The 18372-nt window shown below is 39.2% G+C and overlaps 1 protein-coding gene across 1 annotated transcript in view; it reads right to left on the reverse strand.

Annotated features, from left to right (window-relative positions):
* Nucleotides 1-4155: 4155 nt before the first annotated feature.
* The window catches only part of LRRC27 (leucine rich repeat containing 27), a 50420-nt gene continuing 36203 nt past the window's right edge, over nucleotides 4156-18372 (reverse strand). Inside the window, exons 10-11 of the mRNA XM_044420721.1 lie at nucleotides 11818-11947; nucleotides 4156-4308 (exon numbers count right to left, since the gene is read on the reverse strand). Of these exons, the coding sequence (XP_044276656.1) occupies nucleotides 4156-4308; nucleotides 11818-11947 (283 nt within the window). The remainder of the gene's footprint in view (nucleotides 4309-11817; nucleotides 11948-18372) is intronic.

Genomic DNA, 18372 nt, shown 5'->3' on the forward strand with positions numbered 1-18372 from the left:
ATGTAGCAATAATAATATTTTCTATGCTATTCATCTATATTGAAGGCATCAGTAGTGCTGTGCATATCCTTTAACACCCACCACACCTTTCATGTGCTCAATATGGGCCAATTTCTCAATGTGACTGTAAAATGATATCTGCATTGTATTGTTTCAGGCTGCAAATGAAAACGTCTATAGTGGAAGACCCCATATAAAAATAATATTCTCAGTTGTTCAGGCATGCAAAGCAGGGTGGATAAAATCAGTGATTATTTTGAAATCAAAAATTGTATTTTTAAAATTTAAATGAATTTTTAAAAATAAAATGCTTTTTGAGGAAAAATCTGTTTAAAGATAGTTTTCTGTTTAAGATACATTATAATCTAAATGCTCATTCATGGATCACTATCTCACCGTGGCAAAGTGGCTTGTGTAGCACAATGAAGCTATGAACTATGAGGTGCAGGGGCACCCAAGACGGACTGGCCATAGAGAGCTTTGACAAAAGGTGATCCACTGGAGAAGGAAATGGCAACCCATTCCAGTATCCTTGCCATGAAGTCCGATGAACAGTACTAAAAGACTACAAGATACGACGCCAGAAGATGAGCCCCTCAGGTCGGAAGGTATCCAATGTGCTATTGGGGAAGAGCAGAGTACTAGTGCCAGAAAGTGCATAGCAACTGGGTCAAAGCTGAAAGGACACTCAGGTGTGGATGTATCTGTTGGTAAAAGGAAAGTTTGATGCTGTAAAGAACAATACTGCATAGGAACCTGGAACGTAAGATCTATGAGTCAAGGTAAGCTGGATGTGGTCAAACAAGAAATGACAAGACTGAACATGGACATCTTGGGAATCAGTGAACTAAAATGGACAGGAATGGGTGAATTTAATTTAGATGACCATCATATATACTACTGTGGACAAGAATGCTTCAGGAGAATTGGAGTAGCCATCATATTTTTACTTATTTATTTAGAAAATTTGTAGGCTGTCCATCACAGTCATCTCTGGACGGCTTACAACATTATTTCAAATCCTAAATAAAATAAATTAACTATTCCACATCTGAGCATAGTCAATCAAAAAGTAGGAAAAACAGTGCTGGGATAGAATCTCTAAAATGACAGAATGATCTCAGTTTGAATCCTAGGCAAACCATTCAACATCACAGTAGTCCAACTCTATGTCCTAACCACCAATGCCAAAGAGGCTGAAGTTCACCGGTTCTATGAAGACCTACAACACCTGCTAGAAATGACACCAAAAAATAATGCCCTCTTCATCATGGGGGAGGCCTGGCATTGGAGAGGGGCAAAGGCTGGAAGTTTTCCATGATCCCTGGGGATCAAAGGGTTTTGCAGATTTGGGAGGGAATAAAAAGCCTGCTGACAGGCAGGCTGTTGCGCCTCACATGGGAAAGAGAAACAGAGGTGGCCCAACTGCTGAGCGAGACAGTGACTCTGAGGAGACCAGTTGGTGCAACGTGACAGGTTGTTAGGTTTTTTTAGCTTAGTCTTTTTTGTCTTAGAGTCTGGGACGGTCAAACGACCCTTAGCAGGATAAACCTCTGGAAGCTGTATTGTTTTGCCTACCTCATCCCTTTTCCCCTTTCCCTACTCTTGAGTAGCTGAAATTATTTGTATTTTGCCCTTGTGTATATGTTTGTATTGTAATCTAATAAAGACACTTTCCCCCCAAGTCTTGGGTCAGCATGTGCTAGTCCAGTGCCACTTCTTTGTCAAGGGCCGGGTTTTAATCCCTTTAAATTTGGGAGCTGCTGGAGGGTGGGGACTTTCGGCAGTGTTTTGTGGAGGGCAGTCTGCCTCACCGTTACAGCTACCATAGCCTAAGTGCTCAGATGGGCAGGCTTATTCATTCATAAATCCAAGGACATTTTCTATGTTTTTCTACCCTAACCTAAGCCACCCTCATGTAATTTAAAGTGCCACTGAGTGCCTCTGCATATAGTGTAGGCCTAACCTGGCACTGAAAGGAGCCAGGGGGCCTCAACTAAGATATCATTCCATAATCGGGTTACCACCATCCTTCAGAGATGGCACTTGGAGAAAGATTTAGATGGTAAGCTTAATGTAGGTTGCGTTCTGTCCACTTTCTTTTACCAAGGACAGAAGTGAGAAGTTCACAAACTATGCACTGCAACAACAAAACCTGGTGAGGATAATGCTTTGTTCAGTTGTTTTAAATTTACTCTGTTGTGATCCCAGCATTTGCTAATGCATCACTGGATAGAGCAACAAGTTCATTACTGCTCTGCTTTGTTGTGCTTCCATTGAAAAATGTGTTATACATTATCTACTGAGCTGGTATGGCACTAGTATGGTATGTGCATTTGTGCATGCATGCCCCAAGGTCCCTTTCTACTTTTCATATAGTGTGCATGCATGTATACCCATACTCACATCAGAAAAGCAGTACAAGGACTGAAGAAGCCAAACATGTGAAATAAGCAAAATAATGCTGTCTCAACTAGTATAGAGAATGAATGCCAGACATACCTCTGTCTGAAGTTGTAGTAAAGAATGATCCCTGTTCTTGTGACTGTTGCACGTATTTTAGAACATGAAATGTTGCTTTCCTGGTGTCATGGAAAATCATAGGATATTATCTGTGGCATTAGCAGGAGGCACATCACAAGCCCACTCCCATCTTAATTGTGCCTTTTGGAAAGACTTGCTATGTGAAATATATCCCTCCCTCCTTTCTCCCCTGCAGCCATTTGCCCTACCCTTCATTCTTGGGAAGCTGCATGCTTGTGCTTTGATGTATTAAAATGCATATTTCTAACCACTTTTGAAAGCTGAATGTTGTTCCCCTTTTATAAAAGGAGCAGCACTCCTCCCTTTCATCATTAGGGGATGAAGATACAGTCACAAATGCCAGTGTTTTAAGTATAGCCCCAGTAGAAGCTTGCAAAAAAAGAGTCCTCCTGGAAGTGCTTCTTTGCCCCTAGCTAAATGCTAATTAGAGGTAGGATGCAGAAATGGAGAAGAAAACCATCTGATCAGGGAGAAATCAGCTGGTACAGCCATAACCTGAACTGAGCTATTAGTTTGATCTAATAATGCTATATTTCTAACCCTAACCCCCAACTGTTTCTTTTAAACTTCATGAAAATTCTCTGATTTCTAAAATGTTTTTTGAATAATACATATCTGCAGACCTTGACAATGCTTCCCTGCTAAATGTATTTGCTATTGTTTCCCCTTATTGTTAGCCTAAGGGCACAATCCTGTGAGTGTTCAGACAGTAGAAAAAAGTCTTACAGTTCCCAGTGTAGTCTGTTAAATTATATGTAGGATTATGTACTAAATGTGATAAACCACATTGGGCTTATGCATAAAGACCCTTTTTATAGCCATTTTTTTTTCAAGTTCAATTTGTAGTTTTCTAGCAGCCTTGACATTTCCCTAATCACAAAAACCTTGAACACCAAAAATCAGAGAAGAGCTCAAGAGCACTAACAAGGACATAAGAATTAAAATTACACACTGATCTATAATTGGAAATTTTGAAGTAAAACTTAAAGCTATGGCTTTCTGATGATTTACAAAATGGAAAACATCTTCCTAAAGTAGCAGAACAGATACTGCCAGATGAATCACATGCCTCTGCTTAAACCATCCAAATCAGTTTGTATGTTTTGTCATTGGTCTACAGAAGGTTGAATGCCAATCTGATTACCTCTCAACATAATTTCATCAAGAGAGGATGATATGGTGACTCTGTTACTTTGTTCATCAATAAGATAAGCAATCACATTACTTAATTTGAAAATACATGAATGAGTTTTTCTTACATTGGGAAGACATATTGCATCAGAATAATAGAATCTCAGTTCTGGGACAGATATCTGCTACCGTGGGACATTAACAGGGATTGAAGAACACATATCCATAAGTTTCATCTCTAAATGAGTTGCAGGGTGGAAATCTGTTAAGATCAAAAAAGCCTAGGACTGAATCACTGGACATCAACTAAAGGCACTTCGGGATCTTGAGACCTGTATTAAATTTTTGGAAAGTGTCAAAGATAGTACGTTTCTAATGTTGAATGAAATGCAGGAAATAATAAAGCATTTTAATGAAAGCAGATCCCTGAAACTGTTTATAAGCAGGTGGCTCCTGAGAGAGAAATGCACTTTTATATAATTAAAATGTCATGGTTGAAAATATATTTTGAGGTTTAGGTGTTGGTGGTGGATTCTCTGCTGGAGGCAATAGATCTCCTGTGAAGGCAGTAAAACGGTATTCCTTGTGAAGGTCTTTTCGCATGTCGACTAGCTCCTCCTCAAGATTTTGAGCCTGTGGTGGGACATATGAAGATATGAATATAATACAACCAATGTTATCACATTTATATGACAATGTTAAAAGAAGTAACTTCATTTTCATTTGTGCTTTAAACAACCATTTGTTACTGCATTTGTGAATCTGTATACCTAAACCGAATGGTTGCCACACTAATCTCTAAATAAAAAACTAGATTTAGAATTGCCATCTTCAAATAGGAGATTTGCACAGCTTAGATACAAATTTCTACCAATACAAATTCCAGAGGAATAACTATGTTTCCTGGTGGTAAGCCCCATTGAATTCAATGGGACACATATTTGAGTGTATTGTGCTCTTAGTCTCTTGAAGCAAAAACAGGACTGACTGGTGATACCTTAATGAGTAACGCCATGAACATTTTTCGGATAGTCTACTTTGCCAGAGGCATGGAAATGTTAACCTCAGTTAAACAGACATCTTCAAAGAGTGTTTGCTCAATGAAGCTGCTTTTGCAAATTTTTTGCTTCTTGTGCAGCTCCATTCTTTCAATGTCTATTTGGAAGTAAGTTCCACTGAGTTCAAGATAATTTATTTCCAAGTAACAGTGCATATAATAATGGGTTTAGGCTTACTCTTAAGCCCAATTATTAGGAAGTAGGTATCAGTGAACTCATTAGTACTTATTAACCCACAAAAAGTTTTAGGGTGCGGGTGCACTATATTTTTGGCAGCACTTGAAACTAGACTGACCTGTGTGTGTGTATTAATCACTATGCTTAGCTCGAACAAGACTAAACCCAGTAAACCCTTCTCCATCCCTTCCTTGTATACCTCAGTTTTCTCCTTTATTTCTGTGTTACAAGCAAATCAAAGTTTTGCTTGCTTTGCATAAATGATGTTTTATGCACAAACCAGAATTGCAACCCATAGCTTAAAAGTGGTGAGTTCTCATAAAATACAGTTTATCTAACTCTGATGTAACAGCAACATGTGATTCGCTGCTAACCCAGAAAGGCAGGTTGCATACCTGTAACTATTGTTCCTCGAGTGGTCATCTGTACATTCACACATATGGGTGCTGTGCCTGTGCAGTGCCTTGTTTGGAAAGATTTCTCTAGCCTAGCTCAGAACTTTCTGTGGGAGCTCCACCCCCTTCACCCCTATATAGAAGGCAGGCACCACTCAGTCCCACTTGAGACCAATGTTTGCCCTAGAAGAATGTTCTTTACCCTCCTAATGTCATGTAATATGTATAATAATTAGGGCTTTTTTTGTCATAGAACAGCGTTCCGGCACCTTTTTTTGACAGATTTTTCCATGTTAACTTAAATTATAACATAACTTAAATTATACTGTTAAATTATATTGTTTTACATTATGTTATTTATTTATGATTGTGAGCCGCCCCGAGGCTTCAGCGAATGGAGCGGCATAGAAGTTCTCTAAATAAATGAATGAATGAATGAATGAATGAATAAATGTGATTATGAATCACCCTGTCAGGCGTAGCAGGTCAGCGGCAAAAAGCATTAAAATAGTGCTTGCGGGCTGCATGTGTGTCCGCGCTGCTTGTGAGGGCACTGCTCGGCTCGGGACGCTGCTCAGCTTGGGATCGGTCATGTGGTCACACGCTGAGTGCTTACTGCTAGTGGCGACCATTATGTTTATGTGTGTGTAGAGTGACTGGCTACATGCAAAAGGTAAATAAGTTCTTTATTTCAAAAAAAGTTGGTGAATTGTAAATCTTTTTTAGTGTAAAAGTGTGACCCCAAGAGGTGAGTTCCGGCACTTTTTTTTTTTTACAAAAAAAGCACTGATGATAATGTTAATAAAGTCAATAAACAACTATATTGTACATATGTATGTCCACTGACACCAACGTGGGGCTGGTGAGTGGGCTGTGTGACTGCACAGATGACCACTTGAAGAATGGCAGTTACAGGTATGCAAACTGCTTTTCTTTGTTGTGGTCTCTGTGCATCACACATATAGGTGACTGGAAAGCATGCCTTAGATGGTGGCAGGAGGTGTCGTTACACTAACTTGTAGGTTGGTACATTTGAGACAAGGAATTCTTCCATGTCCGCTGTTCAGACATTGACATATAAACATTCACTCATCAACGTGTAACAATCAAAGGTGGTCGAATGTCCACATATCAGTGCAAAATGGAAGACAATACAGCCTGTCTGCAAAGGCAGTCTTTTCTCGCCCTGATGTCCTGTCTATAGTGTTAAACAAATGTAGACAGTATTGTCCATGTTGCTGCTCTGCAAAGATTCTCTATAGTAGTCCTGGATAGAGAGCCATCAATGTGGAGACAGCTCTGGTAGAGTGAGCTTTCAGTCTGTCTGGCAAGTTCAAGGATGACAGTTGGTACACTAACTTGACAAGCTTGATAGTCTCGACAATCCAGTGTGCCAAGCATTGGGGTCTGACCAGATCTCCCTTAGAACAGTCCACGTACTTCACAAAGAGTATCTGTCTTACAAACAGATTCATTTCAGGACCAATAAAATGCTAATGCACGATGAACATCAAGGGTATGGAGCACTCTTTCAATGTCTGTGGAAGGTGATGGATAGAAGGCTGGAGGAACAATCTTTTGGTTGATATGAAAGGACGAAACTTTAAGTAGGAATGAAGGCTCGATATGGAAGACAACTTTATGAAAAGTTAAATAAGGAGAGTCTACTTGCAGTGCACAAGGTCACTTTTTTGGTAGGCTGAGGTGATGGTGATGAGGAAGGAGACTTTCTAGGATACAAGTCACAAATCAATGTTTGCAGGTGGTTTGAAGGGTGGTTTTGTTAATGCATGTAATACAACAGAGAGGCTCCAAGCAGGGACCATAGGTCAAATGGGAGGGTGTAGATTCTTAATCCTTTCATAATCTGCTGTGACAGTGGATAGAAAAAAAATGTAGTGCCCCTCAGTGGGACCATGAAAGGAGGAGATTGCCAATAAGTATATTTTTACGGAAGTCGACTTCAGGCCTGATAAGTAGAGGGAGTGTAGAAATTCTAAGATCCTGTGGATGGTTGCAGAGGTCAAAGGAATGGAGCCTTGCATATTTGCCAAACTTTGCCCACTTGGTAGCATAGGACCATCTGGTAGTGGGTTGAAGAGCTGCTGTTAAAATTTGCTTCCAAATTTGCTTCCCTGGTCATAAAGTAATCCCATTGATCAGAGAGGTTGAGAGGGCAACTTGGTTTTGTTGGAACAGAGGTTGGGTCTAGTGGAGACTCTAGTTGTAGTGGAGAGTCTGAAACTGAGGAGGTATGGATTTGAGGCAAGCAGTCTGTCACAATAGAAATGGTTGTACCAAACCCAGTGGGTGGGTTCAGAAGACTGAGTTGGTACAGTCACCAAGACTGAGTCGAGAACTGCTCCAATATACAGGATACTCTGTGCAGGGGTGAGAATAGATTTTTCCAAGTTAATGCATAGCCCCAATTCATTAAGGATGATGCAAGTGGTTTCAATGGCCTGTTTGATGTTCTCTTTGGTATCTGCTACTGGGCGCAGATCATTCAGATGTGGGTAAATATGAATTCCTTTTAATCATAAGTATGCATGCACACTGGAGAGTGAATACTCTCAGTGCTGTGGAGAGACCAGATGGTAAAACTTTAAATTCATAGGCCTCGTTGCCAACTTGGAAATGCACCAAAGAGGAAATGACTGTTGTTGAGATGGAGGCTTATATGGAAATAAGCATCCTTTAAATCGATAGAAGCGAACCAGTCCCCTTCCTTCAATAGTGGCATTATGGACTGAAGGGAAACCATTCAGAACTTTTAATGTGTAATAAACCAGTTTACTCCTCGTAGATCTAATACTGACCACTAACAGCCATCTCTCTTAGGAACAGGAAAGCACCATAAATAGAAACTGTGCTTAGCTTCAGGTTGGTGTACCGGATGGATTGCCCCTTTTCCTAGTAAAGCGGCAACTTCCTCCATTAAGGTCAAAGAGGAAGGAGTTATACAGATTGATCCTAGATGCAGCAGGGTCTCAGATCTGATTTTGTAGCCATCACATACAATGGAAAGAACCCACCAGTTGGATGTGACAGTTTCCCAGTGGGAGTGTAACGGTTCAAATGGTCTCCAAATGGACACATTGCATTCTCAGAGGGCCCAGTTCACTCTGACCATCAGCGCTGCCTCTTATCTGTTTCAGGGCATTTCTTGGATGGTTGGCTTCAAGCACGATCCCATCTACATGGCTGGCCCTGCATCCACCCATATGGAGGGCAGCTGAAAGAATAAGCCTGCTGTCTACCTGGAGGAGCTTGGTATGGAACAGGTTGACCCCATGGCCACTTATGCGCACTGGATTGGAGAGTTCCTATCCCTATCCATCACACAGTCACCCTTGTCTTCTGGATAGTATCTAGACATTGTCTGAGCATTGAAGAGGCCCTCTCCATCAAAAGGCAATGGACTCTATACATGACCATTTCTCCTGAGGCAGGTTGGCTTCCTGAAGCCATGCATGTCCACAAATTGCCACTGCACTGACTAGATCCCTAAAGTCACAGTCGATGTGATGGCACTGTGGCATTTGTTGCTTTGACAGCAGGATCCCTTCAGCAAGGAAGACCCTGGCTAGTCCCTGTTGCTGGTCCAGAAGAAAAGCTGCCAGAGCCTCCATCTTCTGCCACAGGAAGGCCTGATACCTTCCCATCATGGCTTCATAGTTGGAAATGCAGAGCCCCAAACCCATTGCCAAACAGATGCAGCATGCGATTGGGATCTGGTAGAGGCAGTCTGCGTGAAACTAAAGGGTTTGACAGGGGGAGGGATCTGACAGTGGGGGTATGTTATCACTCTCCAGGTCAACTTGAGACCCTGGATGATGTCCTGACAAATCAAATTCAAAGGATATCTCGGGGGGGGGGGCACAGTAATTATGGGAGATTTCATGTCACTTCCTAGATGCTATAAAGGGAGGGTTTTTCATGCAGAGGGTCCAAGAGCTGATGGGAGGGGGAGAGATCCTTGACTTGGTTTTGACCAGTGGGGAGGAGCTGATAGATGAGGTGCAGATTAGGGGAGCTCTTGATGGGAGTGATCACTCCATACAGATAGAAGGAATTGGAGTATGTCAGAAAATTAAAATTAATTTATTTGCAGATGATATATTGTTAACATTTCAAGATCCAAAAAACACTATAGAGAGAATATATTCACATTTAAAGGTATTTGGAAAATACAGTGGGTTGCAAGTAAATTGGGAACAATCAGAAATGATGGTATATAATCATAATAGTGAAGAACTGGATATATCAAAAGAAAAGTATAAATTAGAAATAGTAGATAGTATTAGATACTTAGGAATTGATATTCCAAAAAAATAATCAAGAACTAAAGAAAATTATGAAAAGTTAAAGAAGGATATAACAGATAAAATAGGAAAAGTTAAAGTTATCATGGTTTGGAAGAATAGCAGTAATAAAAATGAAAATTCTGCCAAGGATTAAATTTTTGTTTTGGATGATTCCAATCAAGTTTCATGATCAAGAATTAAAGGAAATTCAGAAGTTATTGGAGACATATTGTAATGAAGGGAAGAGAGCAAGAATAAGTAAAGTATTATGGTATGAATCACAAAAAAGGAAGAGTTGGGAATTCCAGATGTTAAAAAGTATTGGGTTGCAAATTAATTAAAGATAGTTCCCAAAGTAAAGAACTAATATGGAGTAATATTGAATTAAAAGAATTAAGGGAAACAGGTAATTATTTAGAAACATGCTGCTTTAAGAAGGATATAAAAAAGTTTATTAAGAAAATTCAAAATCCCTTTTTAAGAAATACAATGGAAGTACAGGAAAAATGGAGACAGCAGTTAATGCTTGGAATTTCTCGGTTAACACCAGTGGTCGAAATGGAGAAATTCCAAAAAATAGAATCAAAGGATTGGATTAATAAACTAAAAAATAATCAAATATATAAATGGGAAGATTGGAAAAATAAGAAAAAAATATAACACAACTGAGGAGTGTATTGGCAGAGGTCAAATTAAATTGGTTAAATTTAATACAACTAGAAAAATGGATAAAGATGGAGGAAAAATTTAAAGGGGCAGAAAGACAATTAACAAAATTTGAAACAATTGTGAAAGAATGTGAGATTAAGGAAGAATATACAGGTAAAGGAATTGCTAAAATATTAATAGAACTAGGGGATCAAACAAAAGGCTTTCAAATCAATTTGGGAAATGGATGCAGGTGAAATAAAAGACAAAGATTGAAAGATTTGGAATAAAAGGGTATATAAGAATATATTGGTTATAATTAAAGAACATGGGTATAAAGTGATATGGAGATGGTATTTAACACCAGTTAAGTGAAACCAAATTGATGATAAATATTCCAATATATGTTGGAGATGTGGGAAAGAGATTGGAACTTATATGTGGTGGGATTGTGATAATCTACAAAAGACTTGAATTATGGTGTTTAATGAAATTAGACAAATTCTAGATGTAAATTTAGAAATCTCACCAAGAATTGCATTATTGCTGTTGATTGAAAAACAAGATATAAATGAAGTTAAAGAATTGATTTTAAACTTAATAATGGCAGCCAGGTTAGTGATAGTTAAATATTGGAAACAGAATTGGGTTATGCAAAGGAATGAATGGTATAATGAAATATGAAATAAGTTAGTTAATGATAAATTACCAATTGAAATAAAAATTAAAAAGGGATAATAAAAGCAAATCAATATAATGAAATATGGGAAGACTTTGTAAAAGCAGTATTGTTGGAAGGTAAAGGTTTTAAGCCTAATCAAGAATATATGAATTTCAGGAGGGAATATGGGTATAACTGAAGTATAGTATATACTGTTAATTGTTATACTATATGAAATGAAATGGAGGTATTTTTGGTCTCCTGGGTGGTGGGTGCACAGTGTTAATTGTTATTAGTTGGGTTTCATATGTTTATATTACTAATATTGTGAATGGCATATGCTTGTATCTCAGATGTTTGTATTAAAAACATTAAAAATTTATTTAAAATAAAAAGGGACAAAAAAAGAATAATTGAGGCCTCTCATTTGTGGTGCTGGAGAAGACTCCTGAGAGTCCCTTGGACTGCAAGATCAAACCAGTCAATCTTAAAGGAAATCAATCCTGACTGCTCTTTAGAAGGCCAGATATTGAAGATGAAACTCAAATACTTTGGGCATCTAATGAGAAGAAACAAGTCACTGGAGGAGACCCTGATGCTGGGAACAATTGATGGCAAAAGGAGAAGGGGATGGCAGAGGATGAGGTGGCTAGATGGAGTCACTGGGGCAGTGGGTGTGGGCTTGGGTGGACTCTGAGGGATGGTGGAGTACAGAAGAGCCCGAAGGAATGTTATCCATGGTATTGTAATGGGTCAGGCTTTGTGACTTTGTGACTGAACAACAGCAACAACTTTCACTGTGAGGCATGGATGCAGACCTCAAACCATGATTTAGACTTCCAGGAATATTACATCTTAACCAACCCTATATTTCAAAAGGAATAAATGTAACCCACAGTTTCAAAGTCTTGATGTGCTTCCTCCATAGCTTCTAGGTGTGTCATTTCTGTTAACCCTTTTCTTCTTTCTTTCAGCATTTCTGTGTGCTGCTTAATGCGGTTTTCCAGTTCCTTGTATTTGGCAGCTCTGAAAGATACACAGGATAAGAATTTTGTTTTCCATGTATTAATGTTGCCAAGGTGGTTAACACAGTCTTCTTACACTTCATTTTATATTCATAACAACACCCTTGTGAGGTAGGATTGGTTGATCTGTGAATGACTGGTCCAAAGTCACCCAGTGGGCTTCACGGCTTAGTGGGAGGTAGAACCTGGATCTCCTGTGTCTCCAGCTCAACACTCTAACCATCATACTGCACTGAATTTCATTTAGGGATGTACTCAAGATATTTATTTCATTTCAAACAATATCATTACAACAATTCAAAAACTAATTATGCAAAAGACGGATATTTCAAAAGGACTTTCAATTTCCTAATGTGCATATATTTGAGGGAAGTATTTTTTTAAACTGCAAGAAACAAATACATGTGTTAATATGTTTACCCTAATCGCCAGAAAGTTAGGTTGCAATTCTGTATCAACAGACCTAGAAGCAGTGCTAATGAACCCAAAGAGATTTACTTATGATTAGACAGATACAGGTGTGCACTGTTGTAAAATGTATGGGATACAGCCTTACTTATTAGAAAATACACACTTTTAGATACAATGGAATGTACTTCCATAAGAATGCTCTCTAAACCTTGTTGATTTTAATTGGATTTAAGCATCACTAACTTGACTGGCATTATGGAATAACCTTGTTCACACATGCATGAATTTTCATGTGTAACATGTAAATGCAAAAATAATTATTTTTATCCAAAAGTGTGCTGTGTACACAGCAGGATGTGCACTGTAAAGCAGTGAGGCTGTTAGTGGAGACTGGCCAACATGATCTTATTATGCCAGTACTTTTTCCATCTGTACAGGCTGCCAGTTCATTTCTGGGCCCAATTCAAATGTTGGTATTCAAAGCTCTAAACAGCATTGGTTCATGTTACAAAAATGATCTTATATATACCAGCCCAGCCCCTAACATATTCAATAATCTTTTTCAGGGAATTTCCAGAAGATCAAGTGTGTTTTAATGGCTCCTAAGAAGAGGCCCTCACTTGCTGTGACACCCTGCAAAATATGTTTCCAAGAGGCTGTATGTTACAATATTTTTGGAAGTGGGTGAAGACCTTCTAATTATCCCAAGCAGTTTAATATTTTAGTTTCTCTTTATAAATTTTACTATATTTTAAATGTTTGCACTGTTAATAGGTTTTATTTGATTTTTATTTTATACTGTAGTCTGAAGCTTTTTATTACATTTTATTTTTATTTACATTTTATTGTGTTCTATCTCATGGTTTTAATTGTTGTGAATTGCTCAGAGAGCTTCAGCTATTGGAAGGTATAAAATGCAACAACAATAATTAGACAATACTCCAACAAAATAGGGGAAATAACTTTTTCAAACAGGGAAAAATAGCTTAAGAACAAAATTTATTAGGGAATTTTGTTCCTGTTTGCAATCATGCCATTTTCTTGTTCAGGGAAAAGAGAAAAAGGTAAAATAGAAAAGATGCTTGTGCTGGGAGCAAAAATGAGGTGAGCTGACCAATGAGGTAGAAAAAGGGGAACTTTGTTGAGCTTGAGCATCACTCATTCTCCCATGCCTAATGTTGATGAATAAAAGTTTTATTCTACAGGAGCATCTTACAGAAGAGTGCCTGCATAAGATATCAACCCTGAGCATTTGAACTGCACACTATTCCTGGTCACAAGGGATAATGATAGAGAAAGAAATAAGTTGGTAATCAGGGTTTGGAAAGTAAGGAATGGGCAGAGTGCTCTGGAAACAGGCACAGTTTGGGAGGCTGTATAAAGGGCAATGCAAGCATTGACAGAAGAATGGGCCACCATAATGGATAAATCCAGAGAAATTTCAGGAGAAAGAGAAGGGAATAGAGCCAAAGTTGGCATATATACTGTGTTCCAGTGTAAAATGGATACAAAGGATTTCATTTTCTGGTTTGCTACAGATACTTGGAAATGCATAGGCCATCCTCTGTAATGCAGGCATTTGGCCAGAAATTCAAAATGAGGAAGCTACCCTGGCTGTCTAGACATTTTTGGATACCAAGTTATCTAGAAGTAGCCAAATTCTTGGAGTCAAGGCAATGATGAGCAGAACAAGTTGCTGGCTAGGCTGTTACTTAGGTTCTGGGTTGTAAGTACAGTTGGGTTGAAAAAAATAGTTTTTGAAATGAAGAGCTGAATAACAAGTTCTCCTCTGATACCCTGGCTATGCTGAGGAAGACAAGAGAATGTGAGGAATGAGCCAAGGAAGGAAACTAGCTAAGAATGTGGGTCCTGTACATGCTTGCACTTGAGAGGATTGTAAATAACCTCAGCACAATACCCTAGATGCCCATCATGTTCACCAAATCACTGGACTTGGAATTATGATCACATAAGGTGTGGCACAGCCTCTTGCAGAGTGTGGCTGCCCACGGGGCAAGTACTGAACTCAAAGTCTGGAGAGCCTTATGCACCACATATGAAAACCTGGTTGCTTTGCCAGAGGGTAAGGCTCTAACTGTGTAGGCAATGCCAGAGCAAATGAGACAGAAAGGTGATTTCATGCAGGAGAGTGAAAGCAGATCTCTGGCCTTGGGCTGAGCACCAGAGGAGGAGATGAGGAGCACGGTACACAGGATTCCTGAGTCCAAGGGGTAGTTATAAACTTTGAACAAAGAATACAAAATGATCAATGACCATGGATTTGTTCAATGACATAGCACCAAATGTTCATTAACTTGGCTCTGGAGAATGCAGTGATCCTCAAGAGGTCCCTGACTACTTCATTGAGCAATACAAAGGCCATCCTTTGGCAGGGACAGGGAAAATAGGTAGAGATTGGGGAGGGGGAGGGGGAGGACAGCATAAGGTCTGCCCAGGAGATGCTTTAATCTGCTTCAGCACCAGGCCATGTTTCTCACCCAATCCTTGGACTTCACAGTCTTCTAAGTTGTCTAGCTGGGATAGAGACTTGGGTTTCAGGAAGGTATTAGCATGCATCTGAGGTTCCCATGGTAGAGGATGGTTATGGGGAATTAAGCAATAGCCCTCCTGATACCACCCAGGACTCTCATTCTTGTTATTCTTTAAATCTCTTGCTTATGCTGCCTCTTCCCAGAACAAAATGGATACATTAACGTGCCAGGATGATTCCAACAATAGCACAAACTATGTTTTCATAAAGCTAGTGTGGCTAAGATGTTTTTGTAACACTTGACTGGGGCCTGTGATTTTCAGTTTATGAGATCCATGAAATAATGGCTGAAACTATCATGATCTGTTGCTACTCTAAGCCATCCATTTAAGAAAACCATTCACATCCCATCATCTATCTATTTTATTTATTTATTTATTTCAAAATACACTCCATCTTTCCTTACACATTCAAGGCAGCACATTCTGTTTGGAATGCATGGAAGTTGCACAGCAGGAGATATTTTCCTTCTCGGCATGTTTCTTCAAAATAAGAGTAGAGATATACTGGTATACAAATCAAATGTCTGAAGAAATCTCCAGAACTTTGGCTTCTTGTTGTAATTATATTTGTAATGTACAGACTTGGTCCTTTATAAAACATTTAAAGCACTGAAACATCTGAAAGCTCCAAAATCAGTTCTTTTCAATCTGTACATACAGGAGAAATGGGGAAACTGCCTTTTTTTTTCAAGAGCAAAAGATATATTACCACAGAGGTCCTTGTCTCTGGTTCCTGAGTATCAGTTGCTTTGTTACCAGCTGCCATTGAAGGAGAGAATTGCTTAAGCTGATCAAATAAAAAGGGTCTGGGTGCTCTCTTCAAGCTCTTAGAAGCTATTAAAGCTATTAAAAGCTATTAAAAGCTATTAAAAACACATAGGGCAGTGTTTCCAAACACTGGGTCATTTTTGTTGTCCTCCCCTGAACCCTTTCTAATTTTTCTGCACCTTTGTTAAATCTTGGTGCCCAGAACTGGACACAATATTCCAGATGAGTGAGGAGTACAACAGAACTAATACTTGTGATTTGGAAGTAATACTTCTGTTAATTTTTTTCCCCAAAAATAGCATTTGCCCTTTTGACAGCTGCATCGCTCATGTTGGCTCATGTTTAGCCTATTGTCCACAATTACTCTGAGATATTTTTCTTTTTCAGTGCTGTTGAGCCACGTATTCCCCATCTTGTATTGATATATTTGGTTTCTTTTTCCTAGGTGCAGGACTTTGCACTCATCGGTATTGAATCTCATTCTGTTTCTTTCAGCCCATTGTTCAAGTTCATCAAGATCGCCCAGGATCTTCATTCTGTCGTCTGAGGTGTTTGTTATTCCACCCAGTTTTGTATCATCTGCAAATTAGATTATCTTTCCTTGTACTTCCTCATCTGAATCATTAATAAAGATGTTGAAGAGCACTGTACCCAGGACCAGTGTCCAGGAAGAGGTCACTGTAGAGAGGGACGCAGCCGACTTGCTGGAGAACATGGGGTTAAGTCCCTTATTTCTCCATCTGAGAAGGAAAGAGAAGATTCATTCCTCACTGTCAGTCCCAAGGGTGGAATTGGACTTGTCTTGGTTGCATGCTGACCCAGGCCTGGGGCACATAGACAAAGCAGTTGTTGGAGCCTCAGCAGACACTGATGGGTCACAGGAAGAGCAAGCCACCTTAGAAGCACCAGGGCACTCAGTAGCAGTTCTGGTAACCAACTTGATGGCTATTAAGGCTCAGCTCCCCATTTCTGTCTACAATCTTCAAGCCCATATTTTGCATGCTTGACAAGTAAACTCTTGACAGTGTGGATAAGTGTCCATTCTACAGTCCTCGCTTAAGTAAAACAGGCATACTGAATGCCCATCCATTGCTGGCATTTTGATGTCACACTGAGCATGCTTTCAAAAAACCACCCTGAGAGCCATCAAGAAGAGAGTGCGTGGAAAGGTAGCAAGGGAATAATTACAGTTAAGAAGTGGGTTCAGAGGGGTCAGAAAAGCAATACAAGGGATTTTTAAAATTGTTTTGAGGAAAATTAAAGAGTAGAAAAAAATGAGTGAGAAAATAAGTTTTGGGTTGAAAAATGTAGAGTTAGAAGATGAGGTCAAGGCAAGGAAGCACTAGAATAGAGTTCCCAAGTTTACCCACAATGGTGGTCAAAAAGGAACTGGGCAGAGGACCATGGCTCCTGTCAAAGCAAGCTTAGCTAGGTAAATCCTCCAGACAACAGGCCCCGTGAAGGTGCAGAGTCCATTTGTGTGATGCACAGAGACCATGAAGAAGGACCATAGTTCACCATTAGAAGCAAAACTTGGGCTCATGCAGACATTCTCTCATGAAACAAACTGACATAAAAGTTTAAACATTTTTCATAGTTTAAAAAAATATCTTTGAAAAAGCAATAGTTAAGAATAAGTGCAATTTAGAGTTAATGGCAACTGAAGGGGCTTTAATAGTACATGTATTTTTTCCTCCTTTCTTGAAGGAGAAGGATTGCAGAGAAGAAAGGGCTTCTCTCCTATCTTGCTCTCCCCACATTTGGTGCATTAGCAGTGTGCTAATGTAAGAGACAGGAGAAGCAACTAAGCATGGATAGTTAGGGAACTGGATATAGACAGGGGCAAATTTGGCTTAACTCTCTTCTCAGGCATGAAGCTCACCAAGTGACCTCAGGTGAGCTTCTCACAGTCTAACGTACCTCATGGAATAGAGGGATGAGGGCATAGGAAAGAACTATACAGCTGTATACACTCCTTGAAAGATGGCTAAGACACAAATGCAATAAAATGGAAGACAGGAATTGAAAAGCATTCTAGGATTGAAAAGGCAAGGAACATCTGTCTCTACACCAGTGGCCTAAATATAGTTGTGTTAACTCCTCTTGACTGATATAATCACTGTCATTTGCACAGACTGTTCAAACAAGAATATATATCACTGTGATATTTATGGTATTGTTGTTTGGTCATTTGTGTGGAATGTTGCCAAATTCCCTAGATGATATTCCACTTCTCCTGGGAAACTAGCTTTAAAGCTTTTAGAACTTTTTGACTGCCAACCCAAAACTGCTGTGCCTTTGGTTGAATCCCTGGCTTCTGTTTATATTCAGTTACTCAGTCCTTTTATATCAGCTGTTGATGACATAACAATGACAATACACTTTTGCCCCATCCTCCTATCTGTTCTTTAGGATCAACTTAGTTAGCTTTTTCAGAATTGCCCTGTAATCTATACAATAGCATAAAACTTGGGGATTGCAGTGTAAAAACTGTATTTGTTATAAAAATGTGAATAAGACATCAAACTGGAAAACAGAATATAATTTAACTCTGGACCTCAAAAGAATAAAAAATGAGGTCTCATAAAGATGGGATAAGTGCAAATAGTTGTTGCTAAGTCTGAAAAAATCAGGTGGGGCTAGAAGATGAGAGCACTGCAATTCAGGTTCCCTAACAAGAAATACTTGCAATAC

This window comes from Varanus komodoensis, unplaced genomic scaffold, assembly GCF_004798865.1.
Source record: "Varanus komodoensis strain SLA01 unplaced genomic scaffold, ASM479886v1 scaffold11, whole genome shotgun sequence".
Classification (NCBI taxonomy): Eukaryota; Metazoa; Chordata; class Lepidosauria; order Squamata; family Varanidae; genus Varanus; species Varanus komodoensis.